General features: G+C 53.0%; 1 protein-coding gene across 1 annotated transcript in view; it reads left to right on the plus strand.

The window, feature by feature from the left end:
* The window catches only part of TBCD (tubulin folding cofactor D), a 159,110-nt gene that overhangs the window by 110,709 nt on the left and 21,163 nt on the right, over positions 1 to 27,238 (plus strand). The window contains 10 exon segments of the mRNA XM_042916798.1: positions 902 to 987; positions 6,760 to 6,840; positions 8,694 to 8,767; positions 10,220 to 10,337; positions 12,007 to 12,067; positions 13,268 to 13,290; positions 17,535 to 17,566; positions 22,855 to 22,917; positions 23,757 to 23,833; positions 25,437 to 25,518. Coding sequence (XP_042772732.1) covers positions 902 to 987; positions 6,760 to 6,840; positions 8,694 to 8,767; positions 10,220 to 10,337; positions 12,007 to 12,067; positions 13,268 to 13,290; positions 17,535 to 17,566; positions 22,855 to 22,917; positions 23,757 to 23,833; positions 25,437 to 25,518 — 697 coding nt within the window.

A 27,238-nucleotide genomic window follows, 5' to 3' on the forward strand; every position in this document is an offset into this window, starting at 1 on the left:
CCTGCTGGAAGCTGAACTGGGGGGGCTCTGGGCACCCCAATGTCAGCACCCAGGAGAGAGTGGCTTCTCCCTGCGCCTGGCTTCCAGCCTGCCGTGGGCAGAGCCCCGGCCCAGACACAGGGTGGTCTGGAGCATGGCCGTTGCCATGTCTTTTTCTGTGGGGACACTCGGGTTGGGTGGACCGTAAGGGAGAGGAAAGGCCTTAATCATGGTATAAGTTTAGGGGATCAGCCAGGAGCCAGTACTCCAGGGAGGGGGTTCCCTCTCCCTCTCCACGTCCACCGAGAAAGCAGCGTGCCCATAGCACAGGGGTGGGGGAGCCACAGACTTCAAAAGGAGCAGAGTCTGGTGTGGGCCCAGGGCGCCCCAGCTCTGCACACAGCAGTGTCCTGCTGTTTGGTGGGAACGTCGGAGAAAGAGGGTGTGGCCTTGCCGACATGGAAACTCCCCGAACTGGGATGAGGTTTTTAGTGATGTGTTTGTGAGAACTGCCAGAGTGTAACACACAGACCCAAAGTGAGCAGACGGTGCTGGCAGACCTTCGGCACAGGGTGGCCACACACCTTCCATTTGTAAAAAACGTGGTAGCCGTAAAGCGCATTAAATGAGGTGTGCCTGGACTGTTGAAACCTGATGATTTTTGTGGTGTGCGGTTCAGAGAAGGTCTTAAACATTTTAAAGTTGAAAATGTTTGAGTTGTTTGAGAAAAAATTAAATATTTTTGAGTGGTTCACAAAGCATTAGCACAGCGCCTAGCCCGAGACGGTTAGCTTTCTGCCGTCTGTCCCCAGTGTACCCTCTCTACCTAAGCATGAGTGTGTGTGAATATGACGGTTGGCCTCCTGGAAGAGCACCTCCTCACTCACGTCATTTCTGTCCCCTTCTCCCGCCTGATCTGTAGGGCACTTTCCCTCACGGGATCGATATTTTGACTGCAGCCGACTACTTTGCTGTTGGCAACAGAGCTAACTGCTTCCTGGTTATAAGGTAAGTTATTAATGTTCATCACAAATATAATACTCCCTTTGATTTAGACGTCACATTTTTCCTTCCCCATCCTGGAAGTTTCGCTAAGAGTGATGTAATTTGTGTATGGGTTGGAAGTGCTCCCAAAACTTTTGTTTCCCTGTTGATCGGACCGGGTGCCTGGGGTGGGATTCTATTTATATAAAACTCTAGAAAGTGCAAACTAATCCAAAGGGACAGTGGCGGGCCTGGGTGGCCTGGGAGGGGTGCGGGATCTGCCTGTGAGAGGTTTTATTTGCTTTTTAAAGGGGTGCTAACAGTTTCAAGGATGACAGTTGGAGCGAGCCCTGTCCCTGGCCATTCTTTCCTCCTGGCTGCCCCATTGTGTGCGTGTGCTGCCTCTGTGTTGCCTTCGTGGAACACGTTTTCTGCCGGCTGCCACAGACACACTGAGTTTCTCAGGATGAAATCTTGGGTTAGAAGGGACTGTTTCTCCTGAGACCTGTTGCTTAGTCTCAAATCCAGATTCCCAAGACTTGTCCTGATTGGTTTAGCCTGACTCTGCCCATCCCTAATCTAATTCACTTGGGGAGGGGGAGACTGGGGGAGGGTGGGATTATATAGTCCAGACACCCAAAAAGCGTTCACCTCTGTGAATATAGCTGGGGGAAATAAACTCACTTATACTAGATTTTGGCTTGGACCCAATTCAAAGAGAATAAATCAGGCTTGTTTCTTGTTTGTTTCTGTTTTTTCTTTCCAGCAAAATGTGTTTCCCAAGGTAAAGGTATATCTGGGTTGTTTATGAGATGTGAGTAGAAAGGTGTTTGAGAGATCAGGTCAAGGAGTGAATATTTAACATCCCCACGCAGACTTGCACCTGTGGTCTCTGTGCTGTGAAGCACCTCACTTGTCTTGGTTCCTCAATGCAGCGCCTGCACGGGAAGGGCCTGGCTTGTCAGTGGTTTGTTGCCTTGAACACGAGTTGACCACTCTGCACCCTAAGGGTGGGCTCTTGAGCACCCTTGCTGTACAGACCATGCAGAAGTTCCATTTCTCCATGACCTGCATGCACAGATGTTCTTTTAAAAATGTAGCATTTGGCCTCTTTCTCAAAGAGAGTCTTTGACCAGGGGTGCCTGGTGGCGCAGTCCGTTGAGCATCTGACTTGGGCTCAGGTCATGATCTTGTGGTTTGGGAGTTTGAGCCCCGTGTTGGGCTCTGTGCTGACAGCTTGGAGCCTGGGGCCTCCTTCAGATTCTCTCTCTCTCTCTCTCTCTCTCTCTCTTAGAAATAAACATTTGAAAAAAATAAGTCTTTGAGCAAACACACTATATTTTTTAGCATCGTTTTCATCTTTTCTCAACATTTGATGGTCTTTGGCACCCTATCAATTCTTTCCTGCTTTTGTTCCGTTTTCCTTGTTAATATTTGAATATATATTTTATGTAGAGAATTTACCACTTTTCCCTGAGCTTCCTGGATAAAATAATCAGTTTTTAGCCTTGGCATATTTTTCTTGTTGTTAAGGTTTCTAAGCTGGTCTGAGACTTACATGTTTTAATTATAGTTGTCTGCATGTCATAGAGATGTTTGGCAAAACTTAATCCTGATCAGGGCGTGTTCTTTAATGGTGCGTCTGATACTCAAACGTGTGTTTGGATGAGAAGCAGTCAGTGAGGACAGCGTCCTGCTGTCGGCCTGGGTGGTGTCGGGGAGGGGTATGGGGTGTGTGGCAGAGGGCCTGGTGTCAGGGGGACAGCCCGGTAGGGATGGTGAGGGGTCAGTAGGGCCCAGTGTGGGTGTAGTGGGGGGCTTCGAGCCACAGGGAGGGTTCTCATCGTCTTGAGTCCTGGAGCGCAGTTTGACAGGTCACTCACAGGATGGGGTCAGTCAGGACCCCTCAGAAATTGATTCTCCTGGAGGTGAGGAATGGAAGGAAGTTGAAGGTGGCAGTGAAGATCGTCAGATGGGGCACAGCAGCAAGCACAACCCCCCCCTTTATTTTTACTTCGGCAGCTTTGTTAAAGTGTCGAGGCACAAGGACACTGCACGCCTCGCACGTACACTCTGACTCTGTCGCCACACCCAGAGTTTCCCTGGGCTCCTTCCCCACGTAGGTCTGCTCGTCACTGGGTTGGTTTGCATTTTCTTAAGTGATGGGGATGGAGTTTGTGCTGCCTCCTTTACTCGGGTACTGGCGACTCGGTCATTCCTTTGTTACCGACCCGTGTTCCGTCGCATGGACATACCACATCTGCTCCCGCTGAGGGACATCGCGGTGGGGGGGGGGGGCCTCCGGTTTGGGGCTGCTACAGATGAAGCAGCAGTGGACGCCTGTGTGCCCGCCTGTCTGTGGACGAGTGCTTTTGCTGCTTTGGGTTGAATGCCTAGGTGTGGAACAGCTGGACCCTAACTTTCTAAGAAACTGCCAGCTTTCTGAGGTGGTGGCCCCTTTTCACATGCCCCCCACCCTGCAGCCGCCCTCAGTGTGGCCCGGCTTCCTCATTGCAGCCGTCTTCGTGCATGTGCCAGAGCAACAGCTTATCAATCTGTGTTTTCCTGATGACTTTGAGGGTCTTTCAGGGGCTTATTTGACAAATCTTTTGCCTATTTATCGGGTTTCCTTCCTACTGAGAATTTGAGAATTCTTTGTATACCCTGGATACAAGTCCTTTTTCAGATAAATAATCTACAAATGTTTTCCTACCTGTGACTTGTTCTTCTAGTATCCTGTGTATTCCTGAGATAAACCTTTTTTTTTTTTTTTTTTAAAGTCACATTTATTTTTGTACACCTATTTCATTACATACAATTTCCATATAGGAATACTCACCTCCGTAAAATGTGGGTTTTGGCTGGTGATGGTCCCCTCTGCAGTCGACGCAGGGTGTGTCTCCATCACTCTAGGAAGTTGCTGGCGCCCCGGTCCTGGCAGCTCTGAGTTGCCTCCTGTGCCCACCCAGCCTGCCTTTTCTGGAATCGGTGCAAATGGAGTCATGTGGTGTGTTCACTTTTGCATCTGGCTTCACCATGTATGGAGTTCTGCTGTCCCTTGTCCCCTACTCACTGGCGGGTGGCCACTCGAGCCCCTTTGATGTTGATGTGTGAACACAGGGCTGTTTCTGTCGGGACACAACCAGCGGTTGCTAGCACTTCCTGTTGTGTGTGTTTTGCTGCTGGAAGTTTCCCTAGCAGATTTCTGACATCTGTGGTTCTGTGCATCCTTCTTGAGATACATTTTGTCATATTTTGCTTTCCAGTAATTTGCACATTCCTGTCATACAAGTTCTTCACACTAAGGAGCCCTCAGAGCAAACCATCTCCTTCTCTGCTTCCTAGCTCAGTGGACGGCACGCCACCCACACAGCTGTGCTTCTCCTCCTGTGTCCTTCCCCGCATCCGCTTGGTGACCTACTTCTGTCACTTCTGTGTCCCTAATAGTCCTCAAATGCTCCTCGTCCTGCCGATCCCCTCAGCCACCCCTTTGGCCCAGCTCTTACTGTCCCGACACCGGCCAAGCCCCTGCTGTCCACCCTCTACCGATGCCCCCCCTGCAGACCCCGGGTGCTCAGGGAGTGCTGGGCACCGGGGGGTGGCTCCAGTCGTGTGTGCTCCCCACGCTCAGCCATTACCTGGTCCCGGGGCTCGGCCAGAACTTAGGTGGCCAGCCTCTGTCTGTTTCTTCCCGTGAGGCCACTGATCATGGATGTTGGCCTGTCTGGCAGTCCCAGGGGCCCCTTTGGTGATGGGGGTCCAGGGGTTGCATCTTGGCTCCTTTCTCTGACCGCTTTTCCACTGTCCTGATTTTTCTGTTTTTCCTCCTGACATTATCTGTTTTCTCACCGTTAGAGGGTCTCTCAATCCCTCTCACCTCTGGAGAAGCCCTCACTTTTCTTTCTTTCACATCCAGAGCAAACATGTTCCTGACCCCACCCTCTCCAGTCTGGCACCTTGTAGCACACACATGTCCACACGGCACCTGTGTTCACCTCGCACATGTGCACACACGTGCCTACACAGCTAGCATCTACGTATTTCCCCCTCTAGGCCCGCTGTGCCATCCACTTTGTCTCTCAGCCACCATGTAGCACGTGGCCGATGGCTATGTCCATGGCGGGGTTGTGTGGATGGCGTGGCAGATTTAGACAGTATGCATAATTGATCGGGGGTCCCAGAGGCATGACGTGTAAAGTGCATTTTGGAGTAGGTGATGCAAGGGCGTGGCCTACAGTTCATAAGGTGCAGGTGACTGTTCTTGCGGCATCCTAGTTCCATCCCTGCGGCCCCATCAGTCTCTGGTGTCTCCTAGAGAGGTTCCGTTTGTGTCACACACGTGGGTGTGTGGACTTCCTTCTGTGCACGCTGAACAGCGGCACAGCTTTCGTGCTCGTCAGCGGAGCACTGGTCAGAAGGTGACGTGCGGCTGTGAGGAATCGGGCAGCGTCTGGGTTTACCGTCCCGCACAGCAGGTTATGCACGCCTCGGGCCGACGTGCTGCACGTACACCACGCATCGTCTCCTCGTCCTGTGTCACGGGAGCGTCCCGTACGCGCACGTAGGGTGTAAACTGCATGCTGTCCCCTCCTGGCCACTGGCTTCTGTCTAGTCTTTCACTGTTAGAAACGATGTGAAGTGAGCATCTCTGTGCTCGGGATCTCTCACCTGTGTGATTATATCTGAATGAATTGAGACAAGTGGAGTTGCTGGATCTTTATGTTTCAAGTTTCCTGGATGATGCCCGTCGTGGTCCATAGAAGCTGCATCAGAATGGTGCTCACAGCAATGTTTCTAGATCCTTCTAGATCCTTCCAACAACAGCTACACTCCCCCACCCCCTGCCCCTGACTTGGGCAGTCTGACAGATGGACGGAAGTTTTCTTTCTGTCTCCCATGGAAGGAGGCTGAACGTGGGCTGTGTCAATTTTCTTCTCTGTAAATGGTCTGAGGATTTTCCTACCAGGTGATGGTGTTTTCTTATGGATTTGAAAGAAGTTTATTTTAAAGAAGTCTCATGTTTGTGATAACAGTTGCTGGTATTTTTTCTGAGTCCATTTTTATCTTTTGACTTTGTTTATGGTATGTTTTTCTCGGCAGACACTTTTGCTTTTTGGTTTTGCTTTTGAATGTACCAGTCTTCATGGCTGCTGGGTTTTGAGTCAGAACTAGAGAGGCCTGTCCCACTTGGAGATTCTTGTTTTTAATTCTCCTACGGTGTTTTCACTAGATGTAACTTTTATTTGTGAGGCATAACTTACACCCCATCTGCTATCCATGGATGAAGTGTACTTCCCAGTGAGAGCTGACAGTGCAGGTGCCTGGGTGACTGGTGCCTCCGTCAAGTCGTGGAGGGTGAGCCGCCTCGGCCCAGTGCCCCTCTGCCTGTCACTGGGCTGCTGATGCCTTTTGTAGAAGGTCTCACGAGCGGGATCAGGAAGGACGGACGCTCATGTCGTTACGTGTGTGTGTGTGCCAGTAGCTTGCTCCTCTCTCTTGCTGGTGTCTTCTGTCTCGTGGTTCTTCTGCAGCTCACTATTAGCTCACCCGGTCTAGACATCTAGGCTGTTCTGAGGTGTTGGCTGTGATGAGTACAGCTGCCGTGAACCTTTGTTTGGACATCTTTGTGTGGACGTGTAGCCTTGCTTCCCCTGGGCAAATACTTGGCAAGGGGATTTCTGTACATTTAACTTGAAAAGAAACTGCCAAATTGTTGAAGTGGCTGCACGGCTTCCCACACGCGTGCATGGGGGCTCCCACCCCTTCCCGCCTCACCCCTCTGATCTCTCTTTTCAGCACGTTTATTGCCGGCTTTCCTGAGTACACTCAGCCAATGATAGACCACCTGGTGACCATGAAGATCAACCACTGGGATGGGTAAGTTTTGTGTCTTTGTGTTTGTGTAATTTCGTGGTGCATTGTACCAGATCATCTGTCAAATAAGAACTATTTTCTTCCAGAGAGGAAGTTAAATTGAGGTAGGCCTTTAGTACATTTTCTCATTGTAGAGTTTGTATTTTAAGATAACTTCTGAGGAGTGATAGGAGTTCGGTCTTCATGCCTGACGTGTTGGTTAATGGTCTGTGTCCAGTTTTCCCTCCGGAGGCCTCCGTCACTTGTGTCAGGTGTGTCAAGGCCCCCGTGGGGACGCTGCCGTATTGCTGTGTGACGGAGGGCAGGCTGCCTCCTGTGGATGTGAGGAGCCCTTCCCCAAGCGCTCCCTGGACGGCCCCTCCTGCCTGATGCCGCTCCGTGTGGCCGTCTCGGCTGCCTCCTGGAGGCGAGCAGGCTTTTGCGGCTCTTTCCTGACTGCGTAGCCATTTCTAGGCATCTTAGCATTTCACAGGCAGTTAAGTGTCTCTTCGGAGGGAGGGCTCCCAGCGCAGTCCAGAAAACAAGAGAGCCCATGCTCCCCACAGCTGTTACTGCCCCTGGGAAGACGAGATTGATTTTGTCACGAGAAGGCTTGGTACGGCGGTACAGACCGTAGAGCTGAAGGATGGCAGGTGACCGTTGTATGTCTAGAACCCTCTTTTAGTGTGGGTGTTACTTGCAGAAAGCTCTTTCTGATCTGCCGGGGAATGTGGTCCAACCTCTGCCCCGAGGACCACGGCCACGTGCGGGGAAGCAGCCTTGGTGTCTGCCGCTCTCCTGGTGAGGTGGGGCCGTCCTCGGGAGACGGGAGACGGGTGCGTCTGTGTGCCGCTGGAGTAGGTGTGGCCTCTCTCCTGGGTCCCTTGCAGGCGATCTTCCTGAGTTGTGTGGGTTTCTGACACTTGAGGCCTAGCTGCAATACCTCTCACAGAGCACAAATCCTGTGCACTGAGCCTGGGGGAAATTGGTTAATTAACCTGTTAGTCCTCGGGTATTTAAAGCCAGAATTGCAAATGTGTTACCTGTGGTTTCAGACTCAACTCCTGAGCTGTTGTCAGGACGCTCATTTCTTCTTTCAGTCCTGTTGGTGAAATGATGAAGTGGGGTTCGAGAGCGAATGGCTAAGAAAGAATTCTCGAGATGGTTTTAGTGCAAAAAGGTGGTTTTACTAAATAAAGCACGGGGACAGGGCCCGTAGACAGAGCTGCACTAGGTTGTAAAGAGTGACTGATTCTATACTTTTTCATCAGTGGGGGGTAGGGATAGCATCTGCCTCCAAAGAATTTGGAGCGAGGCTTTCAGGACCTTGCGGGGCTACTGTTAAGGTTACTTTTAGTGTTTGGGGCGCCTGGGTGGCTCAGTTGGTTAAGTGTCCGACTTCGGCTCAGGTCATGATCTCACAGTGCGTGGGTTCGAGCCCTGTGTCGGGCTCTGTGCTAACAGCTCAGATCCTGGAGCCTGCTTCGGATTCTGTGTCTCCCTCTCTCTCTCTGCTCCTTCCTCGCTCATGCTCTGTCTCTCTCTGTCTCAAAAATAAAATAGTGAAACGTTTTTAAAAAAATAAAAAAAAAAGGTTATTTTTGGTGTTTAATGGAACATGAATGTTAAGGTACTAGGGCAGCCACGAGCTGGGTGGCTGTGGCCCCATGCAGGCTTGGGTTCATTTGGTAAAGTCTCCAGTCCTCATTTGTTACAGTCAGGGGGTCTTTTTTGTTCATTTGTGTTTATTTTTATTGGTGGTTTTGACGAAATGGGTAGTTGACACTTCTGTATTGTCTGTCCCCTCTCCATGAGTTGGATAAAGCTGGAATCATCACAAGGAAGGAACTAACCGTTTTCTCCGTCGTGTCCCCCAGAGTCATCAGAGAGCTGTCTGCGAAAGCTCTGCACAACCTGGCCCAGCGAGCGCCTGAGTACAGCGCCACTCACGGTAGGTAGGCTCAGACCCCCCTGCTGGTGCCACACAAGAACGTGTGTGTGCGTGGCAGATGCGCAGGTGCACACAGCAGGCAGGAGCTGAGGACAGGCCACTGTAGGGTGTGGAGGGCTGAGAACGACGTTGTGTTTCTTTCTTGCTGAGAAGTGTGTGAGTGAGGGACTGGGCTGTGCTTAATCAGGGGACAGAACAGAACCAGCTGCCGTGGCCTCTCTGAGGACGGGTGCTGTGTGCATGGCAGTCTGTGTGCCCTGGGTGCAAGGCCCATTACTGCAGGGAACCGATGGATTGTGTTATATATCTTACGTATTTCGGATGGCAGCTCCTGGCTGTGGGAATAGCGTGCTGTGCTGTTTCCCGACCTCTGGGAGAGGCCTGAGCTTAGGCCCCCTGCGGGTGGTGTAGCTGCAGAGTAGAGCAGCCAGGTCCAAAGGGACTACACCTGTTACCATTAAGGAAAGAACCCATATTCCAGAATAAAAATAACATTTGGTTTCAGTGTGGGGAGCCATGTGCAAATTTCTTTAAATCATGCTTCTTCCTGCTGACTTTTGTTGGGGTAACTAGTGGTTGAATTGTGGCTTTTCATTTGGAGTTAGCGACTTGACTTCTGCGTGCCTCTCACAGGCCCTGGGGCTTAAGATGGAGCTTTGGGGCTGTTAGTTCCTGAGGGGCTTTCAGCTTCACAGTCCGTGGGGTAAATGTGCTGTCAGGAGTCTGTTATTTACCTGTAATCGATAATCCTCATGGCCTGAATGAAGGGGTGCTCAGCCTTGTCCTTTCTTCCCAGTCAAAGAGCATTAACAGGGTGAGGGATTTCCCTGACTCTTGAACCCTGACTGCTGCCAGCTGCCTCGTCTGAGCGCCTATGTGGGATGCCTCTGGCTTGGATGCTGTTTGCTTTTCCAGCCTCCACAGCCGTGCGTTTGTGCGTCAGGGAAGCTGAGGCTCAGGGGCATGTGATTTCCCAGGCTGGTGTGGACGTGGCCCCTTGTCTGCACTCCACCAGGCTCTAGGGGTCTTGGGACACTGCTTTCTGTCCCCAGAGCACCGAAGGCATAGACGCTTCCTTTGCTCTGGGCAGGGGAGGCAGGGCTCCCGCCTGAGTGGGGTTGTGCACGACTGTAGGCTCGGGCCGCTTGGCCTCTGTCCTGCATGTGCCCAGGCGGAGCCACTGCCGGCCACTTAGCCACGGGAGAGACCTGGTTCTCTCTTTTCACATGCGTCCCTGCTCTGTGTCTGGGGGACCCGGGGATTGGGAGGCCCCCCCGCCCCGTCCCTCCTCACTTCTCTGGGCGTCTAGGAGGGTTTGGCATATTGCTCCAGTGGCCCTTACAAAGGTAACTTTCCATGGGTACATCTCCCCCTTTGGATCCTGTCTGTGAGTTCAACACGTCCTCCTAATGCGCGCTCATTGACGTGTCCTCCTGCCCCTGTCCTTTGCAGTTCTCCCGCGTCTGCTGTCGATGACACAGAGTCTGGATCTGCATACACGGCACGGGGCTGTGCTCGCCTGTGCGGAGGTCACCCGTGGCCTGTACAGACTCGCGGTGCAGGAGGACAGGTAGGGGAAGCACTGCGGTCCCATGGAACCACTGTGGTCGCGAGCCTGGAACCCCATCCACCTCCACCTGTGTTTATTTGTGACAGTGTCACTGAATCTTTGGGTCCTCCCATGTTTTATCTGACGAAGTCTGTCGTGTCTTCTCTCTGATGAGCTGTGTCTGTCTCTAGTGGGAGCCGGCAAGCGCCTGGGTGTTCAGTAGCTGTTTTCTTTGTTTCCTCATTGCTCTGGGGGTCTTGAGGCGGTGACAGGAGCAGATGCGTTGTCAGAGATGGCGCCCAGTAGGCCATATGCTTAGTGGTCTTTGCTCACCTCACTTTTCATCGTTTAAAATATCAGAGAGTGTAGGGGCGCCTGGGTGGCTCAGTCGGTTAAGCGGCCGACTTCGGCTCAGGTCACGATCTCACGGTCCGTGAGTTCGAGCCCCGCGTCGGGCTCTGTGCTGACAGCTCGGAGCCTGGAGCCTGTTTTGGATTCTGTGTCTCCCTCTCTCTGACCCTCCCCCGTTCATGCTCTGTCTCTCTCTGTCTCAAAAATAAATAAACATTAAAAAAAAATTAAAAAAAAAAAATATCAGAGAGTGTAAATGTAGACGTTTCCCCCCGAGGACGTCTCCAGTTGGCCGGTTCTAACAGAACGGGAGAGCACGTGGAGTCGGGTCAGTGGGGGAGCTCCCCGCATGCCACGCTTTGTGAGTTGGCAGGGCTGCTACGTGGATTTCTGCTTTTCTTTCTTGCACACAAGTAAAAACTCCCAACAACTGCAGTGTCTGTAATCTGGTTCCTGGACACTGTTGTAATCCCATCGGCTCGCTCTGCGTGATCCCCTGGGGTCCGCCGGGGCAGGTGCTGGCGGCAAGCACCGGGGTTTGGGTCCTATTCGCCCCACTGTGCGCCATGGCTCAGATACACAATGTCACACAGCCTTCCTGACATCCACGTCGGGGTGAAATGGCACCTGTGGGCCAGGCCGAGGACTCGGTGTCTATGGCAGTGCTCTCTGTGGTCGAGCAGAGACCAGGTGCGAGCTGGAGCCCTGCCCCGTGCGGCCGCAGGGGATGCATGGGGTGTGACGGCGTGGTGAGGTGTCCACCAGGGCAGGTCAGGTCAGGGAGACCAGTGCGCGGGGTTTTCTTGGGGGTGGGATGTGGGTGGCCACTGCCTGGTGTGGACTAACGTCCCAGACTCGCGGAAGAGAGCAGGCTTCAGTGTTCAGCGCCTGTTCGTACAGTCGGTCTAGGCACAGAGTCCCCCTCGCGGTTAGGGAGTGGCGGGAAGCCCGCCTACAGTCGGGTTCTTGGATGCTGGCCGAGTGCCCGCAATCCTTTCCAGGGCAGCAGTGAGCCTGCCGTGTGAGTTCTCGTCTGGCCCCGGAGCCCTCACCTCAGCTTTGGTGGGCCAAGTCTCCGATGGGCGTCCTGGCTGCTCTGCGGCAGGCCTGGCTGCGTCCCCGTCCCAGGCCCACCTCCATCGTCGGCAAGCTGCTGCTCGGGAAGGTCCTGATGCCCGCCCTCCTTGAGGTGGACACTGCTGTAGGCGGGTAGCCCCTGCAGGTGTTCGGGGAGGGAGGCGCTGGGGCACCTGAACACGATGCAGGCCTTTCTGAGCCCTGGGCTGCCCTAGTGCTTGTTGTGCTCAGGATCTCAGCTGTTGTGTTTGAACCCACGCAGGCCCATCACAGACTACCTGGACGACGCGGCAGTGCGGGGCCTGAAGCACATTCACCAGCAGGTCTGTGGGCAGCCCATCGGAGCGTCCCTTTCTCCAGGTTTCCTGGTGCCCGCAAGCGTCTGCTGCCCTTTTGAGCTGTCTCCACCCTCCTCAGCCCTGTTTGAAGCCCAGAGTCTGATGACTAGGAAGATCAGTGCTGGGGCCCCTTGGTTGGAAGCAGCTCTCTTCCTTTGGCCTCCCTGGTGGCCAGCACCTGGGGGTTGGTCTGGGGTGGGAGGGGCCTGCTGGGGCTCATGCATGCGCTCTCCTCCTGCGTGGCCAGCACCTCAGGCGGCACAGGAGGCCGCTAATCAGGCCCGTGCAGGTGACATGGCCTCTCCTATCTGGGCCTCGTCCTCCTGTGCTGCCCAGCTGAACCTGTGCCTGGGTGTCTAGCCATTCAGGCGCGTTCCATGCCTTCCTGGACGTGGCCTGTGCTCACCGAGACGACACATAGAATAAGCACGAAGGCTTTGATTCCCAGCTGTGTCTCCACAGTGGGACTCGAGTCTGAAATGACACTCCTGTGTGTGACGTCTCTGGGGGAAGGTGTGTCTGTTTTTGTGGGGCTTTGAGATCTTCAAGGTTCTGTGATTCAAAAGAGGTAAAGTATGAACTAAGGCCTTAATGCTACTGGATAACATCAGAGTCACTCACGAGGACGTAGACAGGTTTAGCGTTTGTTGTTCAGAATAGAGTTTGGTATTCATTCCGGGTTCTCTCTTTATAGAACAATATACTGTCTTGGTATCAGACTCCCTCCCGGTGTAAGCCATTGACTATGATTTTGGCAAATCCCTTCAGTCTACTTGGGGTGGTGAAGCACCGCGAGGCGGTGCTGGGAGGGGTGCGGCGTGGAGACTCGGGGCCTCTGAGCCAGGGTCCTCTGCGAGTGCAGGAACCCGTAGTGTCTGCTCCCTCGAGTTTTTGTGGGAAACAGAGACGGCATTTGCCTAGCTCAGTGCCGTCTGGTGCAAGCGTGACAGTGTGAGGTGGGATGCCTCTCTCATAAGGGGGACACAGGAAAGCGGGCTGTCACCAGGTGCTCGCTGGGAGTAGAGTGGGCTCTGTGCTCAGGACCTGGGTCAGCTCTCCGGGGACACCAGCCTGAGAAATGCTTGCTGCGTGTCCTCGTCCTTCCCATCCGGTGCCCAGTAGCGTTGTACATCTGCTGCGTGATTTTAAAAATCAATTAATTTTAATACCTTTTACTTCTTTTAGCTTTACGATCGTCAGTTGTACAGGTAAGTGTCACCTACCCTACGTTCTCCTGTCTTATAGAGAAGATTCCTTATCAGTAAAGGTTGGGGTGGCCTGTCGGGTCTTCTGCGAGTTGCCCCCTCAATGCCTGCCCTATGTTTACTTGATTTGAAGGGCGTCACAGTCACAGGACATGGCTGGTCCTGGTAAGCTTTGGTGAGGTTTTCGTGTCCTATAAAGAAATGTGTGGTCCTATGGGCGCTGGGTGCTGCAGACTGCCACGTGGCTGCAGCCACAATGCCGAGCAGCTGGCCGGTCTTGTCTGTCTCCCCACCTGCGCAGACGGGGTCTCACCATGATGTCCTTGCTTGAAGGTCTGGCTTCCTTCACTTAGTGTGAAGTTGCAGAGAGTTGTCTGTGTTGCAGTGTGTGCCGTGGTGTTGCCTTGTGTTACCGTGTGCGGCTCAGTGGTGCACACGTGCTTGCTGTGTTGATCTGCCCGTCCGGTGTGGGCATTTGGGCTCTTCCAGCTTTTCTACTCAGAGTAAACCTGCTGTGAACATTGGCGCTCAGGTCCTGGTGTAGCCGTGTGTTCCCACCTTTCTTGGGTACGCACCTGGGAGGCTGTTGCTGGGCAGGACAGCGCGGGTGTGTTTTTAAGGCCCGACAGACTCATCCCAAGGGCTGTGCCCCTTTGTCTCCAGCAGTAGCCGGTCGGGAGCTACCCCCGCGAGAGTTGCGTTTCCCTGTGGACTGGTGACTGTGGCATCTTCTCCTGTGCTGACTGGTTGTCTTTTGTCGTCTTCCGTAAACTGACCGTTCGAGTCTTTGGCTTGTTAAAAACATTCTGCGATCTGTCTGCTCCCTGAGCTGTCAGCACTCTACTATTCTAGATGTGAGCTCTTTATACACCTGCTCTCCCAGAGTTTCCCCCGGACTGAGGCTTGTCTGCATTTTTCTTAGTGGCTTTTTAACATAACCGTGTGGAGTAGTGAGTATGGGCTGTTCTCCTTTGTCCTTGACATGTTTCCCTCTTCCTGAGAATGCGGGGCCTGCTCTGACCCCTGGCTGGGGGCCCCCCTTCCAGAGCTTCCTGTGCAGAGAAACTTCTTTCAGAACTACTCAGGTGACCTTCCCACAGTTGGCTGGCATTGCCCTCAGCTGATTTGGCAGCTGTCCTAAATTACTTTAAGGTTGATCTTCTGTGCCTCTTTCTTACTTCAGAATCCCCTTTTCTGGGCAGCTCTGTCCATGACAGTCCATGGACTGTTCCCATTAACAGACCCCTCTTCCCCCACAGACAGCCCTGTGCTTGAGCCAGTGCATAAATGTGAGTGGGGCTCATCCGTGTCCCATGAGCGCCTGTGGGATGTGGCTGGGTCTGTGCCGGGACCTTCCTTGGCTCCGTGGGCCCCATGGTTGGTGGAGAGATGCATCTGCGGTCCCAGGACGGTTCCGTAGTGTTGTCCCCTGTAGGTGTCCTTCTACTCTGGTTGGGGCAGGATCTTTGTGTTGCCCTGCAGATGATGCGCCTCCTGAGTGACTCACGGGTTCTGCGCCCTTCCCCAGTACGGGTTAGTGGACATTTCACCAGCAGGACCTGGTGGAGCCTTGTGTATACCTTGATGGGCTGCAGCTGCACAGTGTGGCCTGATCCCAGGGAAGGGGGCAGCCTGGCCGTGTGTCCTGCTGTGGACATGACTGCTCCAGGTTCAGGCTTTCCATGATAACAGGCGCGTAGGGGTCAGCACCTGGGCTGCTCCCCTTGGGCTCTCGACTGTTACACCTCCGCTGTCCACACCTGTCACAGCTGGCTTTCCACCTGTTCTCACAGCAAAGAGAACGCTGGCCCTCGAGCCTCGAGTAGAGAGCATGCCCAGTTCTTTCTGGTGAAATGCATGAGCCCCCAGAAGGCTAAGCCGCGGCGTTGAGGCCGACGCACGGCACAAGGGAGTGCCGCGCACAGCTCTGCCGGTAGCCAGTGGCTGATGATGGTGTCCGTTCGCATCTTACAGGTTCTAAGCGTACACCTGTGCCTTGTTTTAAATTTTGCTTTTAGCGATGAGTCTCCAGAACAAATAGAAAATGACACCCTTCAGTGAGGTCAGTGCACAGAGAAAAAGCACGTGGCCTCCTACCGCCACGGCAGCCCCCTGGGTGGGAGAGGCCTGTGTGCCTGCAGTGTTTACTCACCATGTGTGACTCAAGTACACGCCTCAGCCAGAGGCCCTGGCCAGTGACCACAGCGGTGAGGTCACATTGCCCCGCGTCGCTCCTGGGCCTGAGGGTTCCCGCCGGGGCTTGAACCTGAGTGGGAAACGCAGTGGCCACCACCAGGGCCCTGCGCTGTGTTCTGATACTATCCGGCCTCTTCCCTTTTTGTTTGCATGACACCGCCCTTTGTTTTGTTTTGTTTTGTCACGGGTAACGTTCCACATTGTGGGTTTACAGGCTGTTCCCTCGTGGCTGGGTCTGGCTCACTCACCGTGTGGCTGGTGTGGCTGGCCTAGACACTCGTGTTGCCCACAAAGGAGGCATGCCAGTGTGGTTGCCCACTAGCGGGAACACCAAGTTAACCTCTGGGTTCAGGGGAGACCTCCAGAAGGTCACATGTGCCGCACGCCCCTCACACGCCGCGGGTGAGTGACCTGGGGGCTGGCAGTTTCATGACGTGTGGACCCCCGTTTTCTAGCGCCTGCTCCCTTGCCTGAGTCAGTCACATGGTTGCCAAAGCATGCTGGTCTGATCCACTCTTGCTCCTATGCTTGCTGTCCAGGACTTGTGTGGAAAACCAGCTTTTCTTTTCATCCTCATGTTGCTGCTGCTGGCACCCACGCTCTCACCAGCGTGCCGAAACCCACGGGCATTGTTTTCATTCTCTGCTCAGATCGTCCCAGATTTGGCCCACGGGAGCTTGTTTGAGCGGACTGCTGTCATTTTTACAAGATTCCCTTAGTCTGAGCATTTCTTTGTAGCAGGAACTTTTTAAACCTTTCTCAAAAAAATTATTTTGGTTTTTGTTCCCACTGCCATCGATGGTGTTGAGTGCAGCTCTTCTCAGGTTGGGTATTTTACCTTTTAGGTTCCATTTGCGTCTTATGCCTTCAGTGTCCTCCTTGAGCTTATGTCTCCCTCTGCCTCCGTGGTGCATGTGACCCCAGTAGCCACCAAAACGGCCTCGTGCGCTGCCGAGTCCTTCTTGGTGTTTGTGGGTCGTGTTTTCCAGCTGATTCTTGTGTAGATGCCAGAGGTGTGAGATTTTGTCGCTGGGTACAGGGTGTGGCTGCTGGCCGCTCACTGCCTTCTGGTGGGTCTGTGACTGGTCACCATTAGTTGGCTCCTTTCTGGCCGACACTGAAGGGCCTGTGGTGGGTCCAGAACCAGCTCACGGATGGGCCTTGTGCACGACCAGGTTCTGCCACTCTTGCTGCCAAGGCCCCTCCTGCTGTGCAGGCTCCCGTGAGTATCTTGCCTTCTTGCAAGCATTTCTTTCCTCTTGGGCTCAGGTAGTTCCTTTTCTTGCACGTGTGGCTCATGACACCCCCCTCCCCCCCCCCCTCCCGTTTGAGGATGCCCCCTCAGGGCTCTGGGCCCCCACCCTCTGCCTCCACCTCCTTGACTCTGCTGACGGGAGGCTCCTCGGCTTGGCCGTCATCCTGAACCTGGGAGTGTCCTAGGCTTTGCCTGCTTCCCTCCCCCCACAGACTCTGTGCTCAGTGTCAGAGCTTTCCTTTCCTAGAGTTCATCCAGTTGCCTAATTGTTTAAGGCAAGAGGGCGAGTCTTGTTACTGTCTGGGCCAGAAGCAGGAGTCTCCTAAACTGCCCTGTAGTCTTCTCATGGAGTGCTCTTACGCTCACACCCACCTCTTTTCCCAAGGTCAGCGTCAGGCATTGGGTGTCCGGAACCGGCAGTGCTTCTTCCCCGAGGGAACATCAGCAGATGGCTTCCTTGGGCTGGATGCTGGTAGCTTCCTGGCATCCCTTGTTCTTACAGACTAAGAGCCGAGCAGTATTTGGAACTTGTTCTGTGTGACCGTATAGTGTGGTTAATGCTTGTGAGGATTATAGTGCCCGGTGGAGCCCAAGAATCAGAATGACCCCATCTGGAAGGCGGTGGTTATAGCACGTTTTCCATTTCTCACTGTAAGAGCCGTTTCCTGGCGGTAACAAATGTGGCTCAGCAGCCTCTTACTGGTGTTTGCAGCCTGAAGTTTCACGTGTTACTTAGGATATTTCGTGTTCTGTGTGGTAAAAGATGTTAACTCTGAATGTTTTCATTGATTTTCAGGGGTCTAGGAGGAGAACTCATGAGACAAGCAGGTAGGTCTGAGCCCCAGGCTTGTGTGAGACTAAGTCCTAAGGGCGTTTGCTTCATTCTCCAGTGCTGCGTGTTCTTTGTACCCTCAAGCCCTTGCTTGCTTGCTTGCTTGCTGGCGTGGTGCACCCCAGAGTCCACGCCGTGTGGCATGCATGTCCTGGGCAGCGTGTGGTGCCAGGCCTGCCCCCCAGGTCGGCCCAGCCGTGATAGACGGGGGAGCAGGGAGTCCCCGCCTGGCTCACTTGTGTCCCGGTGGTGTTACTTGGAAAGACTTGAGGAGAGGTGGCCTTTCCCCGCATCCTCCTCCTCCTCCTTCAGCACCCATGGCTCCCCTGTGCCAGAGTAATTACCATGTAGAAAAACTGCTTTGTTTTGTCCAAAGATGAAAAAAAAGCAACTGCTATTTTAGTGTTTTCATAGCACCCCAGATTCTTGAGGGCTTTGCCCTGGGGGATAGCTGTGCTCTGTGGTTTGTTGCAGGGGTGCTGGGGGGGGGGCCCTCCATCCTCCCCTCCCTGTCTCCCCCTGCTGTCTGTGCCGGGAGGCTGCCTAGAAGGGGCGCCTTGGGGGGTGTTGCTGCTCAGAGGGCCCCTGGCTTCCAGCCTGTTTGGTCAGTGGGTGCTGCTGCCAGGTCAGTACAGGACAGAGGATGGTGAGGCCAGCCAAGGCATATGGAAGATCGTCACTTAGTCACCAGGAGGAAGTGAGCCCTAGCATTTTCTCTTTTAAAAAAAACGTTTATTTTTGAGAGAGAGAGAGTGAGAGAGTCCTAAGCAGGCTCCATGCTGTCAGCACAGATCCTGACATGGGGCTCAGACTCACAGACTGTGAGATCGTTACCTGATCTGAAGCCGGATGCTTAACCAACTGAGCCCCCCAGGTGCCCCAGGCCCCAGCATTTTCTTGAACACATATTATTAATTTGCTTCCTAGTGTGGGAGGTGAGGACCCACATACTACTCTCCTAATGTCTCCCAATCTCTTGTGGATTTAAGTCACATAGAAGAGGACTGTTTTATCCAGTTAAAATTCATTTAAACATATCCTTGTACCTGCCTTAAAAAAAAATCTCTTTATTCCTTTGCGTTTCTGAACTTCCAAGGGGATCCTTTCCTTTGCCTGAACACCAAATGCTCTTTAGTGTTTTCCGTGATGTGTGTCTGCTGGCAATAAACTCTGATTTGTCTGCAAGTGTCTTTCTACGTTTTCTACACCTTCATTCCTAAAGGGTATCTTTGCTGGGTATAGAACTGATGGTCCTCATTTATTTATGCACATATTTATCTGCACTTTAAAGACAACATTGTATTATTCTGTCAGCTTCTTTTCCTGTTTTGTGGAGAAGTTTCCTGGCAGTCTATTTTCTCTGGCCTCTTTGAGGTTGTGTCTTTGTGTCTGGTTTTCATGGCTCACACAGCAAACCTAGAGCGGGGGTAACAGGTTCCATAATCTATAGTGTCGGTGGCTTGTTTGGGGTCACTTTTGGAAAAACTCAGCCATCATGTCTTCAAATTTTGCTCTTCTACTCTTTCTCCCGCTGCTTCTGGGGCTCTAGACTCCGCAGGGTAGACCTACTTCTCCACTCTGCACGTCTTGTCCGTATCCTGCTTTTCTGTCCTTTTCAGTTTGGATATTTGCCCCATATTCCATGTCACAGATTCTCTCTTCAGTTTATTTATTATTAAACTCATCCGTTGGATTTTTAATTCTTGTGTTTTTGTGTTTCAGAGTTTATTTTTTAATAGTTTCTATATCATTGTCATAGTTTTTAATAATTTACCTTTTTGAACAAAATAAACATTTATTTTTTAAAGTTTATTTTACTTATTTTGAGAGAGAGAGAGAGAGAGCGTGAGCGTGTGTGTGTGCAGGGGAGGGGCAGGGAGAGGGAGAAAGAGAATCTCAAGCAGGCTCTATGCTGACAGCAGAGAGCCTGACATGGGGCTCGAACTCCAGAACCATGAGATTGTGACCTGAGCTGAAGTCGGAACCTTAACCGACTGAGCCACCCAGGTGCCCCTGAGCAAAATAAGCATTTAGAATCGATGTCTAATAACACCATTGTCCAGAGCTTGTGTAGGCCTGGATATTGGGTCTGAGAAGTTAGAGAGGTACTTTGTTTCCTACCCCAGAGGGTCTTTACATCAGCTTCTGGCTGGAGGCGAGGGGTGCGAGCAGTCTGGGGCACCTCCAACCCTTTCGGGCCTTGAGAGGTTCCGTGCTGGCTGAAGCCAGCATACCTGTGTTTTGTGTCTGGGGTGTGGTCCTTTGGATTCAAGGCCGTGTGAAGATTTCTCAGTTTCCCCTCAGTCGCTCTGGACTCAACACTCTGTCCCAGTGGCCCTTGGAGGCTCGTGGATGCTTTGGCCATCTTCCTGGGCTTTGAGGGTGAGCCTCCTCTGGCAGAAGCCGCTCGGGCCAGGGGTGTGGCCCCCGTCTGTGCTCCCCTGGAAGCTCCCCAGTGACTTCAAGCACGTAGAGTTTGTTTCTACTTTTGTCCAGCTTTTTAAAAATGTTGTCTTAGCTGGTGGGTTGGTCTGAGTGACCTGGCCTGTAACCTTTCTTTTAAAGTTTTATTTTGAAATAATTGTAGACTCACAGCAAATTATAAAGCTCTTTTCTGTTTTTGTTTTTAACTTAAAAGAATGCATTTAAAGTTCCCGTGTAGGGCAAATCTTTAAGAAAATTATTTTTTTAAATATTGAGGACTCGGATTTACTAGTCCGAAAACATACTATGTAAAACGATTCGAAGCAGAGTGGCATTTTCTCAGGAGCAGGCAGGCAGAATGGTAGAACAGAAGACAGGATCCAGAAACAGACTCTGATGTAATAACACCTATGGGATTTGACACATGACACACAGGTACCTCCAGCGTTGGTGGGGAAGGTGGCTTACTGAGGAGTGAGGAGGTCATGGATGGCCGTGTGGGAGAAATGAAAATCGTATCCCCACCTCATGCATATCCAAAACGAAATTTCTGATCGAAAACTTAAATACAAAAAACACAACTTAAAAAACTTCCAGGAAATTTTAGGAGACATTGTAGGGATAGCATCGGTCACTAAAAAACTTAACCTGGCAAATTTCAAAGCTACACAGAAGCACAGAGAAAGAGCTTGCAGAGCCTCACGTGTTGTGCTTCTGTTGCCACGAGCCTGGGAAGCAGACCCAGACATACTCCCTCAGGTGGTCCTCACTGGGGCACGGGCTTGTCCTGTGTTCTGATGTTGGCTTCTGGCACGTAGACGCCCCACAGGATGAGCAGTAGCTCCACAACTGGAAACAGTAGGAAATCATGCGCTTGTCTACGTAAGTTGTGAAAACCGTTGGACGGGCAACACAGAGAAAGTACCTGGACTACAGTGAAAGATCTCTTCAAAATTGCCGGAGCAGATACACGGACCCTCCCCGTGAGCGCACCTGTGGCGGCCCCCATGCTGCTGACAGGTGCCTAGAGGACAGCGGAATTCTTTTTCCAGGGGGCGCTAGCCCCCGGAGTGTGAGCTGTCACAGGCTTTCCGCTCTGCCCTCGGGCGGTGTCTCTTGCCATTAGAAGTGTGTACGTTCCTGCGACCCGGGTGCCACCACGGGGGCTCCGCACGCAGAGCTGTGTGAGGGCAGGTGGGCAGTCCGTGTCCACAGGCGTGTGTGGCGACCTCGTGTGCAGTGGCCGAGAACCGGAGGGAGCACTCAGCCCGTCGGGAGAGATCCTGAACGACTAATTTCGTGTCCCGAGTACAGAGCACCACACGTCTGCTCACAGTGGTGTGAGGTCTCCGGCCGTTGGTTGCCTCGTTAGAGAGAAAAGCAGGGTGGTGGCTGGAGTCTGTGCTGGTGGCCAGGGAGCCCCCGTAGCTGGGTGGGACCTCGTTCCTGGTCACGGGTAGTGGGAGTCAGGAGCTGTGAGGAGGGGGACAGGCTCACCTTTGGTCTGGGGCACCCCGTGTGGCTGCTCTGGCTGGCGGTATGTGGCACGACCGTGTGGGCCTTGTGTCCCCGAGTGAGGGTGGCAGGCCCCCCCCAGCACGCTGTGCACCGGGCGGGAGCCGTTGTCGTCAGCAGCAGGGTCAGGCGGCCCTGTCCCGAGTCCAGCCGGGCTGCCCGACTGCTGTCACATTCCAGTGCGGGCCGGGTGCCTGGGGTCAAGGTGGGAGGTGGGGTGGGGGGTGTAGAGAGACCCCCGGAAAGGGAGTGTGTGTGTGGCAGCAGTGCTATTCCTTCCTGCGTCTGTAGAAGCGTGAGGGCGGCTGTGGTCCTGTCAGGCACCCAGGGGTGATGGCCGGAATGCCAGTGGCAGTGTCTTCTCTGACTTCTTTCTGTGGTGTTGGGATTTTTTAGCACCTACAGATTATTTATGCCATCGAGAAAAAAACCACTGGAGCTGGATCGAGTGAGGTGTGCCTGACATGGGGGGTGCAGGGTCACCCTCTCTCATGTGGGCCACTGAGGAGAGGAGTCAGGGTGCTCGTGTTGGGGGCGTGTGGCGTGCTGGGGTGCGCGGCTTGCCAGGAGGTTGGGCCTGTCAGAAGTTGTGCAGTGGGAGAGGGCAGCCCGCAGGAGGGCCGCCAGGTGGACGCTCGTAGCTCGTGGATTTGATCCCGTACTTCTGGTCGTTTTCTGTGCAGTGGGTGGTCTCTTTAACCTGTTGATTATATTGGACCAGATTTCTGCCCGTGGGTGTAGTCATCATTTCTTTATTTAAGAAACTGATGCTAATCATTCACAGAGGTTAGGGATTTACTCAAGCTTTTAACACCATGGTCTGTCTGGGAACTCACGGGCTCAGCTGTCCTCACCCCTCAGTGGACTCCCCCCCCCCCCCCCATATGCTGTCATGTCCTCACCCCTCAGTGGACCCCTGGTGCTCACGTGTCCTGCCCTAGGTGGACTGGGAGTGCTCACCTGTGACAGGAGTGCTTGCTCCGTCCTTGGGGCCCCCTTCCTCCTGTGGGAGCTGCGTCTCAGATGCCACAGCTCCTGGTAACTCGTAGGTTATCGATGGCCCCGTTAGCACATGCGTCCTCTGAACTGAGAGTTGGCCCTGGGGTTTTGGGTTGGGGTCAGGCCTGTAAGCTGTGGGCTTGTCGGCTGCAGTGCCTTGTGCAGGCCTGACCACGTCTGGAGCAGGTTCTCCGAGGCCGTACAGGTGAGGAGGCACCAGGCCCCCCCCGGGCCAGCCGGACGCCAGCACTGATGTGTCCAGAGCGTCTGGGCATTCAGGGCCAGGCGGGCACTGCGATGGGCATTTCTGGAGAAATGACGTTGTATCTGTCCTTTTTCTTCCTAGTGTGCGTTCTGATTGAGAACTTGTCCCTTTCTAAGATGCCTTTTAGAGGTGACGCCATCATTGGTAAGTGCTTTTCTTCTTCATTGACTCACATGGTAGCACTTTCGGCCAGAACTATTCCACATTAAAAGGTAGAAGTGAGCCGGCTAGGATGTTTCATGATCTCAGAATGCCCATTTTCGAAATCGCTGTGAGGACCCATTGTAAGAAATGAGAACCCCCGCACGCTGTCCCCTCAGAAAGAGGGAGAATCTCTCCCTTGTCTTCTGAGAGATCAGTGGGCCTCCTTCCCCTGAGCCGGGACTCGGCAGTACCGGGCCTTCTCAGCTCCTCACCTTGACCGGGTGCGGGCAGGGGTGTTGGGGGCCAGCTGTGGTGGAGCAGTGGCCGGGCCGCTGTGCAGGCCTGGCGTCCTCCGTGTTCTGTGGCATCTGGCCACAGAGGGGCAGTAAGGAAGGGGCTTTGGGGTCACCTCCCAGGCTGCCTTTTTTCTTTGCAGTCTCACGGGTTCCTTGCCCTGTGCTGCCCCGCAAAGAAGGTTGGATAAATTTAGCATTCCTCGCTCAGTGTGGGGTCTAGTTGAGTTGAATGTTTAGGTAATTATCCGTGTGGGTTTGGGGGTTGCATTGCTTGAGAGAGAGGTGCTGGAAGCCACCACCTTGCAGTATTAAAAAAGCAAAAATTTCCCATGGTAACAGTTAACATTTCTGCAGCCAAAGGAAGGCTCTCTCCCTCTGAATGGAGAGGGCCCTTGGAATTTTGTGCAGCCTGGGTAATGTTTACCTCAGATTTTCTCCAGATTCATCTTGAAGGGTTACCATCCACTTTATGAGGTAGATCTGTTGTTTTTAATTTCATCTAAATGTTCCTAATTGGGTAAAATGATTGTCTTTGTTTGCCAGATGGTTGGCAGTGGCTGATAGATGACACTTTGAGAAATCTCCATCTTATTTCAACTCCTTCTAGACAACAGATCAAGGTATGGTAAGCAAGATTTCTGTGGCTGTTCCATTGTATGGAAAGTGACATTAATTTTTTTCCTAGTGTTTGTTTCAAAGGACGGTGTGGGTTGTGAGTCCCTTTTATACACTAACGTGATAATTGATAAATGCCATAGTTGTGTTTGGAATTCTAGATGGTACTGTCTGTATAATTTATAATCAGGAAAACTAACGTAGCCAACGATGACCAGAATATTTAATTTTTTATTAGCATTTCTGGCTTAATTAGATTCACCTTCTGCACATTCCTTCTGTTTATGCGTACTAATTACTTGCTCAGTTGCGCTCTGTGTCCTGTTGGGTTGCGGGGTGGTAAGGTTAGACTCTGCTGGGACGCCCGGGTGCATGTGGGAAGCTCGGTCCAGGGTCCCTGCCTGCACGCATTGGTTGTCTTGAGTGAGGACAGGGTGTGTGTGTCCGGTGGCCCATGTGCTGCTGCCCTGTCCTGGGACAGGTGACTTTGGGCTGGCAGAGCTGTCACAGAAGTTCTAGAGTGGGGTGTGGACGGGCTTTGGTATTGAGGGTGGAGAAATGGAAGTCCGTATTGGTCTCCTGTATGATTAATGCTCTAGCCTCCTATGTATCCTTTTTTACTTTTTTATGTTTATTTTTGAGAGAGAGACAGAGCATGAGCGCGGGAGGGGCAGAGAGAGAGAGAGAGAGGGAGACACAGAATCCGAAGCAGGCTCCAGGCTCCGAGCTGTCAGCACTGAGCCCGACCGAGGGCTCGAACTCACGAGCTGTGAGATCATGACCTGAGCTGAAGTCGGATGCTCAACTTACTGAGTCACCCAGGAGCTCCTGACCCTTTTATTTTAAAGGAACTTTATCATTCTGTAGAATCCACATACAGTTTTACTAGCAGAATTCGAATGTTTCACAGTCAGGGCCTCAAAATTTCCTTTGAAGACTGTTCCCACAATGGAGTCACACCAGCGGTGATTGTGGCAGTTTGCACAGATGACCCCTCGGTGTGGTGCTGCCTTGTGTGGTCCATCCCTGTGCCAGTGGCCCTTCCTGTGTGGCCTCCGGCGTGTCTCTCCAGGGCTGCTCTGTTGGACTCAGCTCCCTGATGTGGGGGAGCAGCAGGAAAGAAAATAGGAATCCAGCATTCACCCTTTGCTGTCTGTCTGACCCTGAGAGGCTTACCTTGAGCTCAGGTTCCTCCTGTGGGGAGCGGAGGTGTGCCGGGGGCCCCGGGGCCCGTGGCTGCCGTTGACTCCCACTCACTCCCCCTCCACCCTGGCCCCACGGCGCCTCTCCAAACGATGCTTGTACACTACTCCTGTGTGTGTAACGCACGCTTTGCCCTTAATTCTGCTGGGAAAGAAAAAGTGCCCCATTTTATTATTAACTGTTTGTATCCGAAGACACTTGCACTGTATGGAAGAAATCACGATCCCATTCGGGCTGTTAGTTGCAGGAAACATTTAAGTTCTAATTGTATCTGGCGACGACCAGCAGATGGGCTAGAAAGGGGTACTTGACTCAGTTTCTGGTTGTTTCAGACTTACTGGGGGCACTGGGGGAGGGGCGGGAGGTACGGGGGGCACTGGGTACTCACGTTCTGCTCTGTTTCAGGAAGCAGCCGTCTCGGCCCTGGCTGCACTCTGCCGCGAGTACTACGCCCGGGAGGCTGGGGAGGCAGATCCCGCTAGGCAGGGTGAGTAGGCCACAGGGGCTTCCAGCAGGAAGCGTGGGCGTGCAGGGCGTGGAGCGCTGTCCCCTGCTGCAGGGTGGATGGGTTTGGGGAGCCGGGGTTGGGGCTGGAGCTGGGGAGGGCAGAGATGGTGATGGCCGCTGCGGGGGGGGGGGGGGTCTCTCGTGGACCCATGGGGTTCATGGGGCATCTGGAGGCGTTGGTCTGGCTCTAGATGGGTGTGTGCCTGGCATGTGGGTATTCCCCCCACCCAGCACCAACGAGCGTGATGCTCACGCACAGAACCCACACTTAAGTCAGCAGCGTTTGCTTGAATGACATTTTAAAGCAAACTTTCCCCATTCTGGGCTTGGAGGTTCCCTTTGTGTGTGGATGGAGCGCCTTCCTGCTCTGTCCTCCCACGGGACCTCCCGTTTCGGTTCCATTTTGTTTGTTTTCCTTGGTGCCTGTTCCTCGGCCCCTTCCTCTCTTGTCTGGAGGGTTTCCCGGAACCCCCTCGTGGTGGTTTGTCTGTCACATCACGGGTGCCTTAGGGATCTGGGCTGTGTGGAGGCGTGGAGACGCTCACGTTGGCCTGCCGTGGTGCCCTGCGTGCGGCATTGCTTACACAGTTTTACCGAAGTGGCTGGACCGTCTCTTGAGCAGTACAGGAAGCACTCTTCTAAGTTACGTTAAATGGGTAAAAATCATGCGTGCGATAGTCTAAATCTACTTTCTGTGATTTTTTTCAAAAATAAGAAAATATTCTGTAATGGGATCTTCTGACCGGCTTTCCAAGTTTATGACATTTTTCCCTTGACCACAGTTTCACATAAAGAGTACCATTTTATATTTAGTCTAATTTAAAAAAATGGGACGATAATGTCACGATTCACGGTATGGCCTTGTTGTGCACACGGGAGGAGTGGGCGGTGCTCCGGAGTAACCTTCCGGGTGTGGAGATCCCAGCCGGCGCTGCCAGGCGGCCGTGGTCACGCCCTGGCGGTTCCGGTGGCACTCCTCCGTCCTGACGCAGGCCCTTGAGGTTTCCGTGCACGTGTCTCGATGGTCGTGTTTGTCGAAGTCTAAGCAGTGAGGACAGGAATCTGTCATGGTGGTCAGATGGATTGGGGTGTGCAGAGCTGTGTTGGTGCACGCCAGCCCGCCCCCCCCCCCCCCCCCCCCACTGTCACCCGAGTCTGCTTTGCGTCCTGTGTCCCTGTCCCCTCTTCTGTCCCTGACTGCGGCCCTCTTGTCTGAGGAGAGTCTGTCTGCTCACGCGGTGCTGTCACCCAGCCACACTGGTGGCTTCTGCCCCTACCAACTCACCGACCGCGGGGCCTGTCTCTCTCGTGAGGGGGGCATCACATCCACTGTGAGCATTCATTTTCAGAGTGAATAGGACTGTACTGGTTCTATTTTTTTTTTAAGAGTTTATTTTATTTTTTTTAAAGATTTTGTTTTTATTTTGAGAGAGAGAGAAAGCATAAGCAGGGGAGGGGCAGAGTATCCAAAGCAGCACAGAGCCTGACATAGGGCTCGAACCCACAAACCATGAGATCATGACCTTACCCAAAGTCAGATGCTTAACTGCCTGAGCCACCCAGGCGCCATCATGCATCATGCATTCCTGACCCCTCCTGGATTTATTCCCCTAAGAGTGAAATCATGTATTAAAATCGCCTAATAAAAAGTCTCAAGTCTGTTTTGATCTGAGCTACTGCTAAGGTACATCTGCTCCAGA

Source organism: Panthera leo, chromosome E1 (genome assembly GCF_018350215.1).
Source record: "Panthera leo isolate Ple1 chromosome E1, P.leo_Ple1_pat1.1, whole genome shotgun sequence".
Lineage (NCBI taxonomy): Eukaryota > Metazoa > Chordata > Mammalia > Carnivora > Felidae > Panthera > Panthera leo.